At 40.1% G+C, this 18,094-nt stretch overlaps 2 protein-coding genes across 2 annotated transcripts in view; both read right to left on the reverse strand.

Annotated features, from left to right (window-relative positions):
- Nucleotides 1-960: 960 nt before the first annotated feature.
- LOC124406323 (receptor-interacting serine/threonine-protein kinase 4-like) lies at nt 961-2,500 on the reverse strand. Its single transcript, XM_046881709.1, has 7 exons — nt 2,398-2,500; nt 2,305-2,355; nt 2,132-2,210; nt 1,773-2,021; nt 1,561-1,685; nt 1,343-1,462; nt 961-1,253 (listed from the first exon to the last, which is right to left on the reverse strand). Exons 1-7 carry the CDS (start codon nt 2,498-2,500, stop codon nt 961-963), a joined length of 1,020 nt encoding a protein of 339 aa, XP_046737665.1.
- A 2,427-nt stretch (nt 2,501-4,927) lies between these two features.
- The window catches only part of LOC124406297 (neuroligin-4, X-linked), a 191,722-nt gene continuing 178,555 nt past the window's right edge, over nt 4,928-18,094 (reverse strand). The window contains exons 9-12 of the mRNA XM_046881667.1: nt 9,442-9,775; nt 8,506-8,769; nt 7,309-7,498; nt 4,928-5,339 (exon numbers count right to left, since the gene is read on the reverse strand). Coding sequence (XP_046737623.1) covers nt 5,190-5,339; nt 7,309-7,498; nt 8,506-8,769; nt 9,442-9,775 — 938 coding nt within the window. The 3' untranslated portion in view covers nt 4,928-5,189. The remainder of the gene's footprint in view (nt 5,340-7,308; nt 7,499-8,505; nt 8,770-9,441; nt 9,776-18,094) is intronic.

Genomic DNA, 18,094 nt, shown 5'->3' on the forward strand with positions numbered 1-18,094 from the left:
AGAATCGTCGAAGATTTCGCAACAATATCTACGGCGTAATTCTCTTTCTCCATCTCAGAGCGCACAATTACACCTTCACGATTCACTCTGTATGCCCCGTCTCGGATATAATGCATTCTCAACACAATTGCGATGATATTTAGATGAGCACGGACCAACTGCTTCGATATAACTTTTAATCCCCAGCAAAAACCACCTTTGAATCGTCCTCGACCCAGGTTACATGAAATGGCGACACCACAATATCTTACGTCATACATATTACAGACATGTCTCGTACATGTACGTAGGTCAATAACACGAGCTAGATTTCACTACCATCAGAATCACTATCATGTTTTATCCTATTTTTGCATTTCTCCTCGTCCTTTACTTTTACATCATTTGACCACATGTCAAATTGCTATCGTCTGGCACTCATAACATTTCATTAGAATCAAGAAAAAGCATACGAACTATACTGGACTGAGTCTGATACTGTGTGTTTACGATTCTCATGTTCACTTAATCACTCTGCACAACCTTTGCCTTAAGTCAATGTATTTCGGCCGTCACGTTCGATTTGTTGTTTGCAGCGATCTGAGATTGCGCGCAATGGATTCTTCTCACATAATCACATTCATGTCCCTTCCAAAATCACATAAATTCACACCAAAAGGACAAAGAGGTAATGCCTATTCTCCTAAGCGAAAAATCCTTTATCTCAGAATCCATTAGTATTACCGTATTACACGCATAGGGAAATTCCTAGTAAAATACAAGAATCGACGTAGACATATTAAAACACAAGATCATACAATGCTTACGATCATACGTGTATCAAAAGCATTTCAAAAGTTATATCAATCGATGATAGAAGCAAGTGAAGAAAGATGAGTTTAGTGGGCATTATTTACACCTTTAAGTATGCATTCACATAAATACACTATTGATCAGATCATGTCCAGGACATGGCTTCGTTTACACATTGGTCAGCATGGTTTCCTTAAGATCCCGTTGCTTCGGCAGGGTATTTTGCCTCATAATCGGAACAAGATCCGGCATAAGGTGTTCCGCCAATTCATAGTCGGAGTGAATAGCCGTAGGCGGTTTGCAAGTGACGTCAGTTTCATACTCCGCCAGGAGAACGGCAAGTTCATGCTTGTTCCGTAGAATGGCCAACCTCAGAGCAGTGTATCCAAAATCATCGATCGCCTTTGGATTGGCGCCGTGGTCCAGAAGAAGCTTCACTGTTCCAAAATTCGAAAGGATGACTGAAAGTCCAAACGAAGAGGCAGTTGATCGGGTGTTGAGATCGATTCATAGAAAGTACGGAGGGTAAAGGTAAAGAGAAGTATCTCACATGGGTCTTTAAGTGACAAAGTCTCACCAAAAAGTGACGAACATGGATTCAACAAGTCACTAGAATGGTGCTCGTAAGCAATAAGGGTAACAATCTGATTAGCGCTTTGTCGAACTTTTGCTGCAGCAACGCCATTTTATATGTAATCTATTTCACGCACACTTGCCATACACGGAGATAGTCCTCCTTATCACTACCTTCCATGGTGGAAACCTTACCTGCGATCATCAACGGCGTTCGACCCTGTAAGTCCCGCGACTCCAGTTTCGCCCCCGATTCGATTAGACATTCGACGTTTCTCGTTCGCTCACCGACGATCGCGTAGTACAGGGGATTCCATCCTCTCCTTGAACCCAAGGCAAAAGAAAACCTTGCGTCAATATAGAGTTTGGTATTCGACATGTGAAACCACGAAAATCTCGTTACATACACGTTGTCGATCTTTTGAACGTTGGCACCGCGCGCCATGAGCACACGAATGACTTCGGGGTTCCTGGAAACGTAAGAGGCGTGCATCAAAGCAGTTTTCCCGAGGGGCTGAGTTGTGGTCGAGTCCAAAGAGACCGAGAACCTATCAAGCAAACTTTTCAGAATAGTCGGGGTCCCGCGATGAATCGCCGCGGTCAATGGAGTCCTGAACTTTCGATATTGCGTAGGATAATGGAGGTCCATCGCTGATCTGGAAAACCCGAATTTCACCAGATTGGGTAAAAATCGAGTTGCCCTCAGCTGCAGGCAGTCGGTTGGATTAGGTTCCGCTGATGGTTACGGCTGACGGATTTATCGTACCTGGTGCTTATGAACTCGGCGATTTTTTCCAGGCCAGCAAATCCCAGAAGTCTTATCAGCTCCTCTTCGTCTGAGACATCTTTCAAGGAGTAAAACAATGGAGACACTAAATACTCGTGTAAAATTACTCTTATAAAACTGAGATAATTGATCAAATGAATACGAAAACACACTTGGACTTTCCACAGCTGAAGTTCTTCTCCGTCCTCCAGTCATCCGAGTTTCTTTTGCAGTTGAGAGACGTGGTTAAACCTTGAGTGTGTTACCTGTGAGACAGGTAAAATGAGATGCTCTGGAGATTTCCAGTTCGGCTCTGTGTTCTTTTTTGTTCGTCTGAATAGGCGAATCGACCAAACCCTGTCCAACCATTAACTATTGATTCCGATAAGTTATGCATCTAGTGTCCAGAGGCACGCTCCTTAATAAATATCACAAATCCACAAGCCAACTCCTCACTTGAAACCTTGGTCAAAATAGGGACAGGAATTTTGATCTCGAGAGAAAAAAATTACCACCGGCACGTATGATTTTCTTAAGACCGGTATCACTTGATTGAAACGCAGCTATAGAATCACATTTTATATGGAAAAGGCAGGAAAAAATCATCGTTGTACAATTAATATTTCCATATATTTTGTTATATATATTTACAGTTTGACAACAAAACTTTCAACGTAACATTTCAGTGCCTCGTATGCGCTGATCAACAAATCAATATGGGGATAAAAATTTAGACACATGCGACACCGGTTAAATTAACGATGTACGCGGTGATAGTGAACCTTTTCATATCGTTATTATCCGTAGTATCATATACAATATCATTCAAATTTCCTATTTTTGTGTCCGAAATTTGAAATAATTTTTTTTCATCGTGTACTTCTTTATAAGTAACTATGTATATTATATTATATTATATATATATATATATATATATATATATAATCATATATATGTGTTTTTTTTACCATTGGTAACGTTTACCAGATTGTCCACATTTCATGATATTATTAAGTTCACGTATTTATCCTACACCCACTCAAAACAATCCATTTTCTTCTATATGATGTCATTCGGCGTGAATTTCACCTATGTTTACATGTACAATGTATAATTCATTTAATTATTATCATTGATCTATTTTTTTCTTTTTTTTTTCTTTCTTTTCATAACTTTTATATTAATCTCAAATCGTCAAAATTTGATGGTATAAAACATTACGGTTAAATTATACAATATTTAAATTATATAACTTCGTACTTTTTTTCAATACGGCTGCCTTGAATTTGAGGTCCGTGTTGAAACACCAAACGAGTTTTTCATTTATTTTCCACCGTGATGAATTTTTAAATTTTCAATTTTTTAAATCTTTAATTTACTTATAACATATTGTATTAATATTATTTTCTTTGTTATTTTAAATATTTACAATTCATTATTATTCAAATTCATTTCAAAGTTTATTTATTATCATTTACTTATGTTCATTTCTTTTTTTAAATATCTTCACGCTGCAAATTAATGTTAAAATTCTTGTTAGATATATTTTATCATTCAATTCGTCTTCAATTATCATTTCAAGTCTTCTGGCAGTGTATAACTATAGCGTGTTAAATTTCTTTCCCTCAAATATTAGTCGTCGTATCGTATTTTATTATCGTTATGATCATTACTATTATTATTATCAATATTACCTTACGGCTCTATGTATATCATAATTTTATACGTACGTTAAGTCTCGTCGTGGGATTCTCGTGTCGTTGTAATAAAGTTGATATAAAAAATAATTAGAAGAAAAAACCATACGTCATTGTATTCGTCAAATGGTAAAAAAAAAACCTAAACAAGTTATCGAGAGGGTAAAAAATTTTTAATAAATGACAATAATCGCCACCTTGCCAATCCTACCGAATTACCATATTATTTTATTTCATAGTGTTATTTATTTATTTATTTATTTATTCATCATATTTATTTTTCAAATTATTTTCCCGTGCTAACAGGTAAACGTATTTTATATTTACAAGGAACATCTAACAACTTTTTATTTATTATATCCCTCTATATTATATTTATAAATAAAAACACGTTGTTTTACACTGGAGTTCTCCGATGTACTTTTTTTTTATAATTTCTTCTTCTTCGTTTTTCCTTCCACCATTAAACATTAAATATTGGTTTTTCCTCGGGTTTTCCACCTAATCCATTCGTTCTGCAACTCAGCAGATTGTCATTTGGCAATTATTTTGGTAACAAGATTTTCAATTCATTTGTATACCGTAACTATCACATAAAATATCGGATACGGAGTCATTTGTTAATCCACAGTATAGATTAATCGCTTGGCAGCAGTATGTATTCAGATACTCATTTTTATTTACTTCGCTAAATTTGCAATAATTTTTCGCTTCAGCGCTAACTATTTGCAATGAAAAGAAAAAAAGAAGCGAGACAAACAAAAAGACATCTTCGCATCCATTGTTTAGGCATTGTTCTTTTCTCCTCCAGTTTTCCCACGTCCAAATATGTATTATATGTATATTGTTCGCGCCTCTCGCACCACTTATATGTATACATACATGTATAATATGCCCTTTTCGCAAACAGCTGCTTCAGCTGCTATTCACAGTTTGTTATAGTATCATAGGCTAACAATAAAAGAAGTGGATAAGTGTCTTTTTCTTCTATTATTATACGCACAATTGTCTCTTATTTACTCAAAAGTATAACGTATGTGTGAAGAAAACGAAGAAAAAAAAAAAAAAAAACTTTTCTCGATATTTATTGATTTGTTCATCATTTTGACGAGTCCATAACGGGTTTCTCCTCCCCCTGATACTCAATGCCAAATTTCCTCCTCCGTCCGGAGAGCAGCACCCTGCAAAATCCTCGACGTCAAAACCGCGCCTAACCCTTCGCGCTTAGATCAACCCGTAATTTGCAGTTCCGTTTCAACCTTTGCCATTCCTTAAGCTCGTTAAAATTTCCCACATTCCTAAAGAAGGGTTGACGCGGTCAGGACGTCCGGCACTACCGGCTTCGGAGGAGGCTCCATACATCAGACTCTCATCTCGCTCATCGCCGTTTGTGGAACGCGGCTAGAAACCGTCGGACCTTGAAGCAGCGGCTGACTTTCCGGAGGACTTCTTGCTCGGGGCGGTGGAGGCGCCCGGGGAATCGTTAAGTGGATAGATCCGTTCGGAGGCCCCTGAAATTTATGGGAAAAACGTGTGAGAGACAGAGAGAGAGATAGAATATAATGAAATAGATCAATTTTTATTGGTATAACAGGGTAGTGTATGTACCCAAGGGTATAAACAACGAGGATAGTAACAGTGTCTTAAGATTAACTGAAGTCTAGATTATACAGTAAGTCAGTAGCAGCGAGAACCTACGTATTAAGTGTTGGATTGAAAAAAAAGAATGAAAGTAAATTGACGAAGAAATGAAAAATAATAAAGGACAATGAGGTGAGGAAGAAGGAATACAGGCTTGTAGGACGTACACAGTTCGAGAATAAGAATAAAAGTAACACTTGTGGGGGTGAAGGAACGCAAATTCAACGATTAAATTAACTTAGAAATAATACCCAGAAGAATTGGGTCAAAAAGAGGTACAAAGAGAGGAAGAATGAAGTTCTTGTAACTTCCTGCCAGCGCAGGGCTTTCGATGAAAAACGGTCGGAGAAGAACTTGGCGGGTAGAAAGTTGATCAGATTCCACGATTCTTATACGGATAAACGATCAGTTTATAGAACCAGTCTTCGCTGCGTAAAAATGAATCGCATCAATTTTTTTATTCGCTGAATAAGAGGAACTGGAGAAATTTTTTTTTTTATTATAGTGTAAAGATCGTTCGTCATCGCGAATCGGCAAGGGATATTAAATTTGAGGTGGCAGGAAGTGGGGAGAATAAATTGAAATTTTTTTTTTCTTAAATACAATAATTATAAAAAGAAGAAGAAAAGGAAAAAAGATGCGCAAGTTTTTTTTTTTTTTTTTTTTTTCTTCTTCTCTTCTTCGCACCCCGCCTTTCAACGCTCGGGGAGAATATGTACTTGTCAAAAACTCTCGGAGTAACCGTAGTAGTCCTGACAGGCTCTTCGGCCTGAAGAATGAAGGCTCTCCTTTTAGAGGAAAACCTTAATCGAAGCGGAGCGTCGTTGTAGGTACCCTGTTCCCTTCCCAACAGGGATGGCGATACGTCTTCCTTTGACAACCGAATTCCGCAGGTGCTACACATACACATACTTGAAGTGGTTCATTCCCACTTACGGTCCCAGTCGCTACCATCCAATTTCCAGTTCTCCAGCTCTCACCCCTTTTCTACTTCACTCTATTGTCCACTTTCTAAATATTCGTCAGACCGAATATCCGACGAACCAATTTCAGCGCGTGGTTACAAATGACAAGAAGAAGAAGGAGGAGAAGAAGAGCATTAAAAACCGTTCGGTACATGTTCACAACGTACCGATCGTTTCCTTTGCACCGTATACCCATTCGTCTGACGATGAAACCTTTCAGCAGGAAAATCGCACGTGACTTATACAGCAGCATCGATGCATTGTGTAATTCAATATAAGGAGTCTTCATCTCGGAAGGTATTGATTGTGGAAACACGGATTCTACTCATTCACTCGAGAGCAGTGAACCAGAAGCCTTAATTCCGCACGCCATATGGACTGATTGCTTCTCTTTATGCGCAATGACCACGTCTTCGAGTCATAATCAATTCGAATTTGATGCAATTAAACTTGAAAGCTACATGAGTGTTTATCGATGTAAAGCTCACCCGGGAAACTCGGATCCCGAAAAGTATTCATCAATGATTTCCTACTGTTTTCCACGTGTTCATTACATCATCGCCTGCATAACATAATATGGTTGTAACAATTTCTACTCTATATTCCAATGATCATTCCTAACGGTTAAACGCTGTGCGTACCTCAGCTGCGCAAGTGTCAGGGAATAAAGAGATCCTAGTGGGTGAGGGGACGAGGCCGGGGTAAGAATAAAGGGGGTAGAAAAAACGAGATAAAAAAGAAAAAAAGAAAAACAAACGGCGAAACAACGATCATGCGTGAGGCGAGGATATAAAAATGAAGGTACTGCTGAGGTCCCACTTTTCCTTCGGAATTCCAGAAACGTAACTCACGATCCTGGCAGGCAAGTACTCACCTGCATTTGTGTAGTTATGTTCATATCCTGCATGACTGCTGCTCGAGGCAACGTGGCGTGCTGCTGCTGATGATGCTGCTGGTGCTGATGCTGCTTCTGATAATGATGCTGGTGCGGCAACGTGTGGGTTACCTGTCCCTGCTGAAGAAGTTGCGAGTTTGGACTGCTCGGTGGCGCCTTCATCGCGTTTCTAACGAACAGAAATTGCGGATAAAATTAGCATTCCGTTTATCTCGAGGGTGCGAGTATTGCGTACGTATCTACCACCGTGAAGATTTTCATCTCTATACGTAATCTACGTCAAGAAAACATTTCTGCATATCGTTTACGGTGATTTTATCTCGATTCTTTTAAATAAAACGTCAACGGTAACGTTATCAGTTGTATTTTCGATTTGGATTGATCATTATTTGATACTGAATTTAAGAAAAAAAAAAAATTCTCTTATCTTAAATAGACGACGGCAGCCCTTGATTACAAGGGTGATGTTTAACCGTGCCTGCGGGGAGTATGAAATTTTTCTTTATTTTTTCACCGCAATTCTTTCAAGCCTTTACGGGTACCGTATTCGAGGCTAGATTTTTCGGATAAAAAATAAACACGGTTCTATCTAATCCTCGTGTGTCTAACCGGTTCTAGTTCTGCTCGTCTGATACCATGTATCTCGACCCGCAGTCTTGATTAATTGCGAGACGATAGCGTCTTGGGAACATCGCAAAACGTCGAGTATCACTGCTTCGCTCAGCTGTACAGAAACGACGAAGAATCGATTTGATGTTCAGGAGTCACGTAGAATCGAAGTCGAATTTGGAAAGAACGTGTCTTAAGGATACATCGTGTATCCATACAGTCGAGTCAAAACAATGTTCAAACAAGTAAATTACTAAACGAAGAATGAAAAAGTACAACTGATATATGTTAATTAATTTGTATAAAAACTGTATAAATTTGTCATCAATCGGAAGTGCAGGATGATGTATCCTGTCTCGGATCATTACGGCAACAACTGAATTAACGATGTGTATTGTTTTTTCTCCTGTTAAGGGAACCGTTTTTTCATGACATTCGTCAAAACCCAATATAATTCTTGATTATAAGCGTCTCTGTTTTTTTAATTGACTTTGTTGTCACGAGGTTTCCTGATCCAGGGATATAGTATGATCGTAACATGATGCTGCAAATGACGTGTTAACATACCTCCGCAGCATCTCATTCTCGACGTCAACGATGACTTGTCCGGATCCCGGAAAGTGTGAATGGGGTGGCGGGGGTTGTTTTAACTCGTTAAATCCCCTGGGTCCGCACTGCTGATTGATCATTTGTTGCTGCTGAAGACTCTTGACTTCGAGCCGCGTCTTGTCTCTCTGATAGTAAACGCCAGCGAAGATGAGCACGTTGAGTATGAGGAGGCTACAGCCGATGGCGATCGTTACGCTCAAGGCTGTCGAGTAAGCCGCGTACCTGGAGCGGGAATTTTTAATTATTTAATTAAAAGTTACTCATTTTCTATGGGAGAGCTGAAGAAGTGAAAAGAAGCAGAGTGCTGGCAGCCTGTCAGGCTCGTTGGGTGAAAGTCTCACTCCAACAAAAAGGGAGAGAGAGAGAGAGAGAGGCGTAACGATATATACTGTATCCATCAAGTAGTTTATTAAAAGCCCCGTTCTCTCAAGCGCCAGTCATGTCCCGGACAATAAACTTTTGTTCCCATTTATCGAGTGGTACTTTAACGAAGAGATTATAATTAATTTATCGACAGACGACTACGCGAACCTCTGATCAAACTTTAACAGCTGGTTATACCCGTAGAAGCTTCATTAAATCTCACCTATCTCTTTTAATTCAGATACACTTTTTACTTCACATTGGTACCTACTCCAGATCAATATTATATAACGAGTTATACGCGTGTGATATCTGATTAAAAACAGTCCACCTTTCACTTTTACTACATATTTTTATACTCAAACCATGATATTAGTGTCCGACATTGTCTGATTGATTCTTGTGAATATAAATCGTCGTATCCAAAGGGTGAAACAATTCTCCCGAATTCCAAATCGAATTTCATGATCCCTGGAATTCGGATCCTTTCCATTTTAAATGGACTCTTTTATTTTAAGGAGTCGTACTCACCCAGCGGCGTCTAAACTGGCCAATGTATCTGTGCTCGCGTTATTGGCGTTCTGCAAGTTGGTGCCTTGAATGAGACTGACGCATGTAGTGATGGTGAAGTCGGTGGTGGTTGGAGGCTCGGTGGTAAGATTGATGCGTCTGAACTCTTCGCCGACCCTGCTGAGGGGGTCAGGCCTTACCGAACCGTCGTAAAGGGCGGGATCGGCGTAGCCCCGAAAGAGGTTGTGCTTGGGTTCGACGTCTTCCATCCCAGCGCGATGTAGTTCCGGAACGAGTCGAAGCCAGACGGAGAGTTGGTGGGCTCTATAGTGGTTCTTCATCTTCGGCTTCATCCCTGTGGTGAAAATTGAAAGTGATCATACAAAACCGAGGCACCTTGACAATGAGGATAGAACTTCGGTTGGCTGTAATATTCGATGGAAGATGGGGTGGAAATAAAGGAATGGGTATAGATCGGTGATATTCTGCGTGAAATATCATCTCCTAGACCCTCTCAAAGTTTCGATTTATTCCCCGATGGTTCACCTTACCGCGTATGTGTATTTTACCTACGGCAATTCCATTTTGATAAATGGAGCCTCGATACGTGCCGGAAGAAGAAAGTTCGAAGGAATACATCGGCGTATTATATGCAAGGATCTGAGTTATCGCGCGAGGTGTTCGTTCATGAAATTGAACCGCTGGGTTAACTTTGGGGTGAAAACTGTATGTACATAGTTTTGTGGGCCAAGAATCGGTATCGGGATGATCACTCGGCGAGTCGAGTTGAAAGTGGAATCATCCGGCGCAGAGAATGGTTCAAGTATAACGAGAGTTCGCTTCCACTGCTCGACTGGCTGCTTTCAGAGATGCCTCTTTGATCCTCCCGGGCTCTTCTCCTTTTACAGGATATCCGCGAATATCATTTTCCGAGACCCAGGTACCTCCGCCGGACGGTGAGATCAGAGCTGATCATCGTTAAGTCAAGTAGCCGGATCCCATTCTTTTCGAGTAGGTTCTTTGAACCCTGAAGAAGACTCGCGAGAAAGCTCCTCGCTTTCGCTTTCGAGGACGCCCAGCCGCGACGTAGCGTAACGGAATATTGGGGAACCAAAGAAGAACCAAACGGCATTCAGAGGCCCGCCACCGCGGCCATGGAAAGCGGTTTCAAATCCGAACCGACCTTTTCCATATAACGACGATCAATTTCCCATATTGGAAAAATGTCCGACTGACCTTTCATGACCCATGCTAGAAAATTCAGAATCGCCAAGTGCGGATAAAGGGGGTGGAGGGTGGGCACCATTTCCGGCGTGGAAAGCCGGCGTCCGGTACTCTGCTGCCTCCGCTTATAGATTGAGCCGCCACAGCCTCACCCCTGGTGAAAAATCCTCCTCGCATACATATTTTATCGCCAACGTTTTCTCCAGCCATCAGAGTCTTCAACCTCTTTCCCCCTACTTGCATAATACGGCGCTAATCGCGTCCCCCGTCTAAATTCCCCAAAATTTCGAGAAGCTGGAGCAGCTTTGTCGCCCCAGGCAAAGACTGTGTTTATCAGGATTACGGGGGCTTAGGATCACGTCGGGACAAGAGGAGTCGTACCGTCTTTTCGCCGAAGTGAAATGTTGGTTCCTGCCGAACAAAACAACTGGCCTTCTTGTTCGCCAATATGAACGGATGAGTGATCTGCAAATATCCAACGAAAGCCTCCCTTACAATCGCAAAATAATGTATCCACACCCACCGTTTTCATCCCAAAAACAATTTCTCCGCCAAGCATCCGTTCAAACGTTTCGTGTAATTAATTATTCATTCGCGAGTGTATCGCCGACCGGAGAGCAGCTTTAATGTACTTTGTCAAATACGATAACATCGTTGTTTCCAATTGGTGTGTTTAAACTCGAGACAAATTTCCACCTCGTTTAGCTTCGGAACCAACAATCATATCATCGACCCACGTATTTTATCTCACATTCAACCATCTGCCATTCAGGTTACAAACACTAATTCAACGTCTCTGTAGAGCGAAAACTCCCGAACTTTCAAGATAATTGGAAAAAAATTGTCTTTTCGACAAAAAAACAAAAAAAGTAGCATTTTATCCTCACCCGTGACGAATCTGTCACATACATATATACAATTGAAATTGAAATCCTTTCTAAAGCTCAATTAATCACCGATAATTATCCACCCGCGATGACGAAAAACCAAAAAAGATAATTTGCCAGTTGAAAACTCTCCTCCTTTTCGTCGAATTCTTGTAATTGTTGTAATTGTGTAGAAACTGTAAAATCGAAATTGATGGCACCGGCACGTGGAGCGGTCTGATCAATAATTGGCGCTTTCACCCTCTAAATTTACGGAAACGAGATTCGGAGATACTTTGCCGGGTAGTATAAGGGAGCGTGGGGGTGGAAAACAAACTGGAAAGTTAGCCATGGCTCTCTGGGTGTGCGATCCGAGAGTACGCGGTAGGTACCTACACGCACGTTTCGCCCCTTTCGCCCCTTCCCTGGAACCTTCGGAGTTTCTAACCCTTTTGTTTCGGAAGGGCAGCTAAAGTATGGTGGTCCCAATGCCTGCCATTTCTTCTCCCAGCTTTCTTTTCCTCTGTTTTTACCCCCGGTTTCTTCTTTTTCTACGTCCCTCCGCTCCTCCATTCTGTTTTCCGTCAACCCTTCGTTCAGTTCAGTACGTGCGAAAGGGAATCCAGCCTCCGACTAACTCCCGTCTCTCTGGGGAGGCATTTTTTCTTTTTCTTTTTTTGATTTGTTTCACGTTTTTTTCTGTTTTTCTTTTTCTCTCTCTCTCTCTACTTCCCCGCCTCAGGCTGGCCATTTAAAGGCGAACACACTGCTTTGCCGGCTACGTGACTATATTTTGTACAACGTGAACGAAGCGGGTGAATGCGAGGTAAGAGTTAAGACTCCATTTGCAGAGTGAAAGAGGAAAAATGAGTAAAAATAAATATCCGTCTTTTCAAGTACTGCAGCGAAAAACTAGCTCTGCCGTATATTATTGTGTGTATATAGTATAGATATTCACTTCTAAAAATTGAATCATCTCGAATTTATCTCTTAATCGCTCAGAGTGGGGAAAATCATATTTCAGTACTTTTTTTTAAAGAATCTGTACTTAGATAGCCTGTGAGTTAAAAAAATTCAAATATTTTTCAATTTTTTTCTTTTTTTATGTGTTATTTAAATGAGCTCATATTTTTGGCTGAGATATACCAATTTAGATGCTGTACCGAAATTTTGATGCGCGTTTGGAAAAAAAAATTTTCTGTTACTTCTGGACAGACCCTGATCGCGTTAGTAATGTCAAAAGGGCGTATCAAAAAATTTTCTCTCTCCAATCAACTTAAAAATGTGTATATAATGTAAAAAATCTATGGAAAAAATGGAAACAAAATTTTTCCACACGTTTATGCATTATACAAATTTTTAGATTGATTGAAGCAAAAAAAAATTTTTTTTTTTTAATACGCCCTTCTGGTTCTGCGGAGGCAAAAGGGTGTAATTTTGAAATATGTCCTCTTGGCATTAGAAACGCGATATAACGCAGAATAATGCAACGTCATAAAAAGCCTGCAACTTGTAATATCCATCCCTTGACTTTTGTAAAATAAAAAATTTTGTTTCATTTTCGAATCATTTATTCTTGTTAAATATGCGGTGTTCAGCATTTTATTTCGACTTACGACAATTTAAAAGTCCATATTAGGTTATGACGAAAAAACAACCCCCAGTAAATCTTGATACGTTTCAACGAAGTTTAAAGATAGCCGGTATATCCTCGTGTGTGTGTGTGTGTGTGCAGATTGTGCCTAATAATACCCTTACCTTATATACCCATTCCCAAAAATGTTTGCCGCAAAGTTGAAGAATCCTCGTAAGATTCACCGTGGGGACGGGGGATGGAGGTAATAAAAAACGTTGTATGCGGCCTTGGAATGAAAGACTCGCGTCCCCCAGCATTTCGCCCTCAAAATCAATAAGCTGCGATTCTCTACGCGTATGTATGTACGTGCGTATGTACATTGGCCATGTACACATGCCTTATACCGACCTACCGTGAAAGGTTTGCGATAAGATTTTCCTATTCCTGTCTCGGCATGCATATTTAACTATATATGCATACAATATACCTATATATGTATATATGATATATAAATATGTACCCGCATGCACACACGGAGTCTGATATCTTTGTCCAAAGTATTCCCATCCCCCCTCCCCCATCAACCCTTAAAAGTATATCGTATACTATATAAGTTGATATTTCATTCCTAGTCCATATTTTCCGATCCGGGTGAACAGGAAAAAAAAAAAAGGTAAGCATAAGAGAAAGGAGGCTTTATAAGCTGAAATATTGACGAGAAAGAAACTCGTGTAGGGGGGAACCCTAATCATCGTCCGCCACTCGACGTCGTGTCGTCATCCCCGCGGGTATTTCCATACACAGGATAACTCTGGCAAGTACCCGGTGAAGAATGTAGTTTAAGCTTTATATACTTAGGAACGTGTTCCTGTGAGGTGGCAGCTATCTATAAGCATGTCTAAGGGGGAGGATCAGCGATTTTTGCGAGTCAATGCCTATTTTATTATCCTAAGAACTGCGAATACGGAGCTATTCACAAGCTGTCTTCCCTCGATCGAACACACGGTTTACGGGGGTAGCCGGGGGTCGGGGGTGGAGAAGCCGACGGGGCGAATAGGAGTAGGTAGGTACTGTAGGTAGGCGGCGGCATCTCGCCGAGCATTTCGAAAGTTGGGAGCTCGAGCTTTTCCGCGTCTGCGCAAGCTTCGCGAAAATCCTGCGGGGGTTGAATGTCAAGTACGTTTTTCACAAGTCCGTTTACAAGAAACGCACGGAGAGACAAGAGTCCACGTTTTTCTCGTGCGTCTCGGGGCTCACCATCTTCCATCCCACACCCCCACCCTTCAATCGAGGGTCGAGGTTGTTCAAGCGAAAAAAGACCAACCGCGGACAGAGAATGGAATTCAAGAAAAATGACGCTGAAAATATCTGGCCAATTTTCTCAAGGAATTTGGAATTTCGTCGGGGACGACGTACGACGGAATCCGAAGACCTTGCCCCGCCCCCTTTCCTCTTTTTCCCTCTCTCTCTTTCTTACTTGTTTTTCGATAGAGTCCACGTTTTAACCTAAGGGAAAAAATATGATTTGTATAATTTTTTTGTTTTCACTCCTCTCTGCACTGCGTGTGACAAGAGCAGCTGACATTTTGCGTACAAACGATATTTTGAAAAGTTTGCGATTTTACTGAGGAGAGAACAGGATGATAAAATTTATTGTTTGCGATTGTCTAAGCGATTCGAAAAGTTGCAAGTAATTACTTCTACGAGTTAAGTGAAAATTTAACAAAACAGTAGAAGGAGAGTTCCGAAAATTAAATTTATTCGATGCAAAATTATTTTTAGACAATACAGGCATCGATAAGAATGGTTTTATACATATACTTTAGCACCATTGTATTAAATAATAACTCGATCAAACTGTCGTTTGAAGCTATGATGAATTTCTTTTGAATCGTATCGTAGAATCGATTAAGCTTTTTTCTGAACTGAATCAAGTGTTTTCCAAGAGTAAAAATACCGAAAGATCAGGAAGCAAACAGGTCACAATATCGAATTTTCATAGATGCTAAAATCTATTGCATAGAATTTTGGAATTTAAAAATATGGAGTGAGAAAAGTTAAATAGTTAAAAGGTCAAAGGTCATAGATAGTTAAAATGTAGAATAATCTGAATGAATTAGAATATAACTAGCGAAAACCAAAGAATTGTCACAATTTTAACGATTCTATCTTTTAGGTTCTTATACTTGAACTTTCCGAATTTCAAAATCCAAAACATCGATTTTCACGTTTTCATGATTCGATATTGCATCTCGACTCTTATAATCTATTTTCTAATCTTTCTACATTTCAACCTTTACCAGTTCTTGATTAAAACAAAAAATAAAAAAATATCTTCCTATAACCAAAAAATCAGTATAAATTATTCTCAGTGAAATTCGTATTCATCAACAACAGAATTCTGCAGCCTCGTATGAAAAAATCTCGCATTAATTAAACTTGCAAGCCTTACTTTTTCAGACACCGGAGCGGTTTACAGAAAAATTAAAAGCAAATTTACAGAACAATGTAAAAATAGTCCATGATTTGCTGGAGCGTGGTCTCCAAGCTGAATATTGTTCGCGATCGAGAGCCAAGGAACTCTAAACAGTCGGTAAAACAGACACCATGTTCAAAACTCCTCAAGATTACCATTTGAAACACTGGGATTTCACAGTAGGACGACTTCCGACTCGTTCGCAATAAATTGTACATAAACGTCAGGCTGCATACTGTCACCGATTATATCCCTGCAACAGGAAATGCACCGGAGACAGCGGAAACGGAGTTTTTACTCCGAAACGTCGCGCGTCGCTCAGGGTATGAAACGGAGTGAGATGACAGTGTTTTCGGTTTTTGAATCGAGGCTGGGCGATTCCCGGGATTTGGTGATTCACTCGTTGTAAAAGAAAAATCGGGGATAAAATTAGGCGGTGAAGCAGAAGCCGCAATCAGGAATCGGGGGTAAAACGATCGGGTCTCCGCATCACGTAGCTGTAATGGGGTACCAGAAGCTCTACGCTTTGCCCATTCCGATTGAACTCCAAAACAACGGTGGGGCTGACGATATCTAACCAATTAGCAACGATCGTCCGGCTTCGGTCGGTCGACGTTTAGTTTCCGAAGTCATACAGCGCCAAACTTCATACAACCAAGCGGCTTATACGATGAGATGTAGCAGCGCGGAATTCACCGCAACGGAACTCTAATTTCACCAAATAATTCCTTTGATCAAACTACGAGCAAGCTATTTCCTACCTCTGCGAATACATGTAAACGAGATGTCTCATCGGGTGTACCGGTTAACAAAAAAAATTTCACTCGTGTGTCGTTGGTGAGGCTTTCGTTTTGTACTTGTTGTGTAGGGAATTCTCTACTGCGTATGAAATGTCAAAGCCGCAGTGTTGTTGTTTTTTTATTTCGAATTTCGATCTCGGAACGTTTTCAGGACTTGTTTTTTTTTTTTTTTTTTTCTTAAGAATTATCATACAGATAATTAATTAATGTAAATTTGCCAATGGTTGAAAACATGGTTATATACATTCGAAGCGAGGAAAAACATCCTGTTTTTATACGAGTTAATTTTTATTCGCTTCAAGTCCGTTGGGGGATTTAATTTTTAACATAGGTGAAAACGGGATTTTCAAGCTTTTCCATTAAAAATCTTCCCCTGGGATTCGACCGGAGCACACATTAATTTATCGCTTGAACAGAAACCGCTTTCACACAGACACGAACACAACAGTTTCGATAAGGTATTTTCAAATCCCACTTTCCTCATCTCCAACTATCCCCTTCCGTGATAAAAATAGACGAGATACTTCAGAAAAAGATGACTCAGTATTCGATATAAAACAGAGCGAATTACGTCGTTAGACATTTTATCGTGACTTGATCGGCGACAGAAACTAAAAGATCGTTACAAACACTTGAGTGTATATATATATATATAATATATATATATAGTTTCGAAGTTTGTTTCACCGTTTCTTGTGTACCTTTTTATCCACTCGGTAACGAGATGAACCCCACAGCCATGGCTGGCCTAAAATTCAGAGGCATAAATTTCTTTGAATTTATTCGACCGAGGGTTAAACGAACCAGACGGAGTCGCTGTCCGAAACAAACAATCTGACTGGCGCACCTTCATCTAAAAGCCGTGATAATTTCTCCCTTCGTCAGGCAGCCATGAATTAATAGATTCACGAATCGTTAGCGACAGTGGAACGAATGAAACTGGTCGAAAAAGAAGCAGGCGAAGATAAAAAAAGGCGGGGTGAGTAGAATAATTAGGCAGACAGAATGAAGGGCTGCTTGTAAGGCGGCAGCAATAACAGCTGGCGTTTCGTTTCACGGTGAACTCCGGGGATTGGCGCTTGTAACAATCTAGCCGAAGGCTCGGTTGATTGAAAGAAAATATAGGCAGGCTTGTGCGAAACGTGTCGACGGCTTACATTACGCCATATCACGTCACGTTCACCCTGATGCCTCTAATACTAATCATGTTTTTAGAGATTATTCAGATTAAATAAAGGTACAACAATGTGGACGTTCGAAAGGCAATCTTGATTTCCCTTCTAATATCACAAGGAACGTCAGTTTGGTGCTGGATTCCGTTGAGACTCGTGTACGTTGTAGAACATTGAAAACTATGATACACGTATTTTTTTTTATCTGCGGAAAAACGTTTTAGAGGGGTGAAAACGACCCCCGACGAGGTGATTTCTGAAAATCACAAATCATGAATTTTCCAATGACCAAAACCAATCGCTAGAGCTCTAGATACAACAAATTTATTGTTGGGTAATTTTAGAGCTCAGGGTTGAACAGATATAATTGAAAAAGGTGAATAACACTGTTCTGCAACGAAATCCTCCTTCAAACAAAAATACGATAGAATTGAAGGTATAGAAATGCCGAATCTAGATCAGATTTCCATTTTATGTCATCACGTATATATATAACGTGATATGATTTTTTTTTATCGTTAAAAAATCAGAATTTGTCATTTTTAGGAGATTTTTTTTAA

The sequence above is a fragment of the Diprion similis genome, chromosome 5 (assembly GCF_021155765.1).
Source record: "Diprion similis isolate iyDipSimi1 chromosome 5, iyDipSimi1.1, whole genome shotgun sequence".
Classification (NCBI taxonomy): domain Eukaryota; kingdom Metazoa; phylum Arthropoda; class Insecta; order Hymenoptera; family Diprionidae; genus Diprion; species Diprion similis.

Coding starts and splice junctions, on each gene's coding strand:
- LOC124406323 (XM_046881709.1), bottom strand. CDS start 2,500: ATGGTTGGACAGGGTTTGGTCGATTCGCCTATTCAGACGAACAAAAAA. Junction 2,211..2,304: donor TTCAGCTGTGGAAAGTCCAA/GTGTGTTTTCGT, acceptor ACTCCTTGAAAG/ATGTCTCAGACGAAGAGGAG. Junction 2,022..2,131: donor GCCGAGTTCATAAGCACCAG/GTACGATAAATC, acceptor CGGGTTTTCCAG/ATCAGCGATGGACCTCCATT.